Below are 2,835 nucleotides of genomic sequence, written 5' to 3' on the forward strand. Positions count from 1 at the left end.
AGAGGGATGGGAGGAGAAGAGGGATGGGAGGAGAAGAGGATGGGAGGAGAAGAGGGATGGGAGGAGAGAGAGGAGATGGGAGAGAGGAGGAAGAGGGATGGGAGGAGAAGAGGGAAGGAGAGTGAGAGAGGGAAGGGAGGAGGGAAGAGGGATGGGAGGAAGAAGAGGAGGGAGACAGAGGCGTGTGATTTTGTTTTAAAGGGACATAGCCGATATTTTAGAGAAGAGGGTGGAGTGGTCGAGAGAGAGAGGGGAAGTGAAAGGTGAAGGGAGGAGAGAAAGAAAGATTAGGATCCGGAAGTACGGTTCATCTCCACAGACGGTAGTCGAGATCTTGGAAAACCGGGAAACACGCCTCCGTTGATCCAAACACCTCTACCTTCAGACTCCTCTTCTTATAGTCATGTATCTTTTTATTATTTGAATCTTTATAGTCTTAAGTCTGTTACAGTGTTGTAGTCTCTCAGTGTTTCAATGTCTTCAAGTTTGATTTTCTCAGAGCTTGATTCATTTACAATTCAATTCTTTCACACTGATTTGATATTTGATTCTCTCAGCGTTCGATTGATTCAGTGTTGGACTCCTATTTTTCAATTCACTTGTTTGATTCAGGTGCGATTTGATTCTCTTGGACCATTGTTTTAATTGCTTATGAAATTAGCTTTGGCCGTGATGGACAGCTGAGCAGGCCAATGGGAAGACAGTGGGAGGAGTTAGTTTCACCACCAGTTCATCATGGAGCTACGGTTGAGGGTCATGAAGAAGACCTGACTGCTGCCTCCAGACCTCACCGACGCAAGAACACCTAGACATACACACAACACACACACACAACACACACAACAGCATTAGAAGACATGATTGTTTGCAGGCATAGAGAATGAATGTGTGTGTGTCCGCGCATGTTCTTTACCTTGTCATTCCTCTCACACAGGAACTTGAGTCTCTGGGCTCTCTTGTGCATGAAGACCCGTCCAGGTGTCCTGTCTCACCAGACTTGATCTCTATGTCTCCACAGACCTGATCTCTATGGCCTTCTCCCCCCAGCCCATGATCTGGCTAGAGTGGATATAGGCTGGAGGAGTAAGGATAGAAAGAGAGAGGGAAAGAAACAGAAAGAGAGAGAAAGAGACAAAGAGATAGAGATAAAGATAGAAAGAGAGAGAGATAAAGAGAGAAAGAGAGAGAGAMAAAGAGAGAAAGAGAGAGAGAAAGAGAGAAAGAGAGAGAGATAAAGGGAGAACGAGAGAGAGATAAAAAGAGAAAGAGAGAAAGAGAGAGAGATAAAGAGGGAAAGAAACAGAAGGAGAGAGCATGAGACAGAAAGAACACAACAGAGTTGAGATTGAATCTGATTAAACTTTACACGAACCTAAACAAGTTCCCACAGGCCTAAAACAAAGCTGAGCCACACACACACCCACACCAACACACACACACCCACACCACACTCACCAACAGAAGTAGGCATCTCTCCCCACTGCAGCACGACGTCTTTAGTGATGCGTCCGTAGGTATTGACGTACACTCCCTCATCTTCATAACACAACAACATCTCCATTCCGTCTGTCTTAGGAAGAATCACGATGGCATGGGGAGTCACCTGGGTCTGAATCTATAGACAGACAGAGAGATAATGGTTATCTACTGGCRATCTCCCTGCCAGTCAGGAAGAATAACTACATATCACACCACACACAGACGTACGTGTGAGGGSACGTAGATGTCGTAAGGGTTGCCAGAGTCGACGTCGATGACATGGAAGCCCAGGCTGGAGCCGTAGATGACCTTTAACCTCTGCCCCTCCTCCACCGTCAGGTCAACCAGCTGYGGGCGGTGCTGCAGGTCAGTGAACGACTAAGAGGTGGGGGGAGAGAGAGAAAGGTGTTACTATTGACCCCAGAGTAACTAGTATCAAACAACGTGACAAACCCCATAGTATTGTCACAGACAACGGTGCAACATTTTCTCTCAAGGAGTCCCTGTACTTCCAAGATGTCTACCTAACTACAACATCACATCTCAACCCGGTGTGTCAGTTACCTTGAAGGCCATGAACTTGTGGTAGGGTTTGGGGGCCCAGGCATAGATCTCCACTGCGTTCTTCTGAGCGATCACCAGGAACTTGATCCTCTCGTACTTTACTGGAAACAACACACACAGAAGAGAGTCAACAACACACACAGAGAGAGTCAATAACACACACACAAGAGAGTCAATAACACACACAGAAGAGACGGCAACAAACCACAGAATAGATGGCAAAACACACACAAAAGGAGGTCCGTCTCACACACAAACACACACACCACACACACACACCACACACACACACACACACACACACACAGAGCGACGAAGAGAGCGAGATAGAAAGAGTTCCCCGGGCGGCGTACCCCGACTTGTAATGTACCGCAGACCCTCCAGCTCTCCTACCATACCCAACCCTGGCTTTCTTCTTTCCACCTCAGCCAGTCGAGAGCAGGGTTGTGGAGTATCCTGATTTCCTCAGCCAGGACAGGTAGTACCACTCGCAGGCTGTATTCTTCTTCCCTGGAGGGGGAGAAGATTGGAGGGAGGAGAGAGAGAGGACAGGAGAGAGGAAAGAGAGAGAGAAACAGAGATATCTACAGACAGAGAGTATCTATCAGAAGAACAGAGATGTCTCTTTATCAGAACAAGAGTTCTTATAAACGGTGTCTCATCAGAGTAATCAAAACAATTTCACAGCCATTCTTTAAACTAACAGAGCAAGTTTCTCCCTCTGTGGTCATGTCTGCGGTTATGTAATGTCCTGACCTGCGTCAGTCCGCGTAATTACCTGATATAGTAACC

General features: G+C 47.0%; 1 protein-coding gene across 1 annotated transcript; it reads right to left on the reverse strand.

The window, feature by feature from the left end:
- Positions 1–1,004: 1,004 nt before the first annotated feature.
- On the reverse strand, positions 1,005–2,439 carry LOC112077445 (traf2 and NCK-interacting protein kinase). The gene is made up of 5 exons (XM_070441697.1): positions 2,397–2,439; positions 2,044–2,144; positions 1,708–1,857; positions 1,456–1,615; positions 1,005–1,075 (listed from the first exon to the last, which is right to left on the reverse strand). Exons 1-5 carry the CDS (start codon positions 2,437–2,439, stop codon positions 1,005–1,007), a joined length of 525 nt encoding a protein of 174 aa, XP_070297798.1.
- Between the last annotated feature and the right edge of the window lie 396 nt (positions 2,440–2,835).

The sequence above is a fragment of the Salvelinus sp. IW2-2015 genome, unplaced genomic scaffold (assembly GCF_002910315.2).
Source record: "Salvelinus sp. IW2-2015 unplaced genomic scaffold, ASM291031v2 Un_scaffold4572, whole genome shotgun sequence".
Lineage (NCBI taxonomy): Eukaryota > Metazoa > Chordata > Actinopteri > Salmoniformes > Salmonidae > Salvelinus > Salvelinus sp. IW2-2015.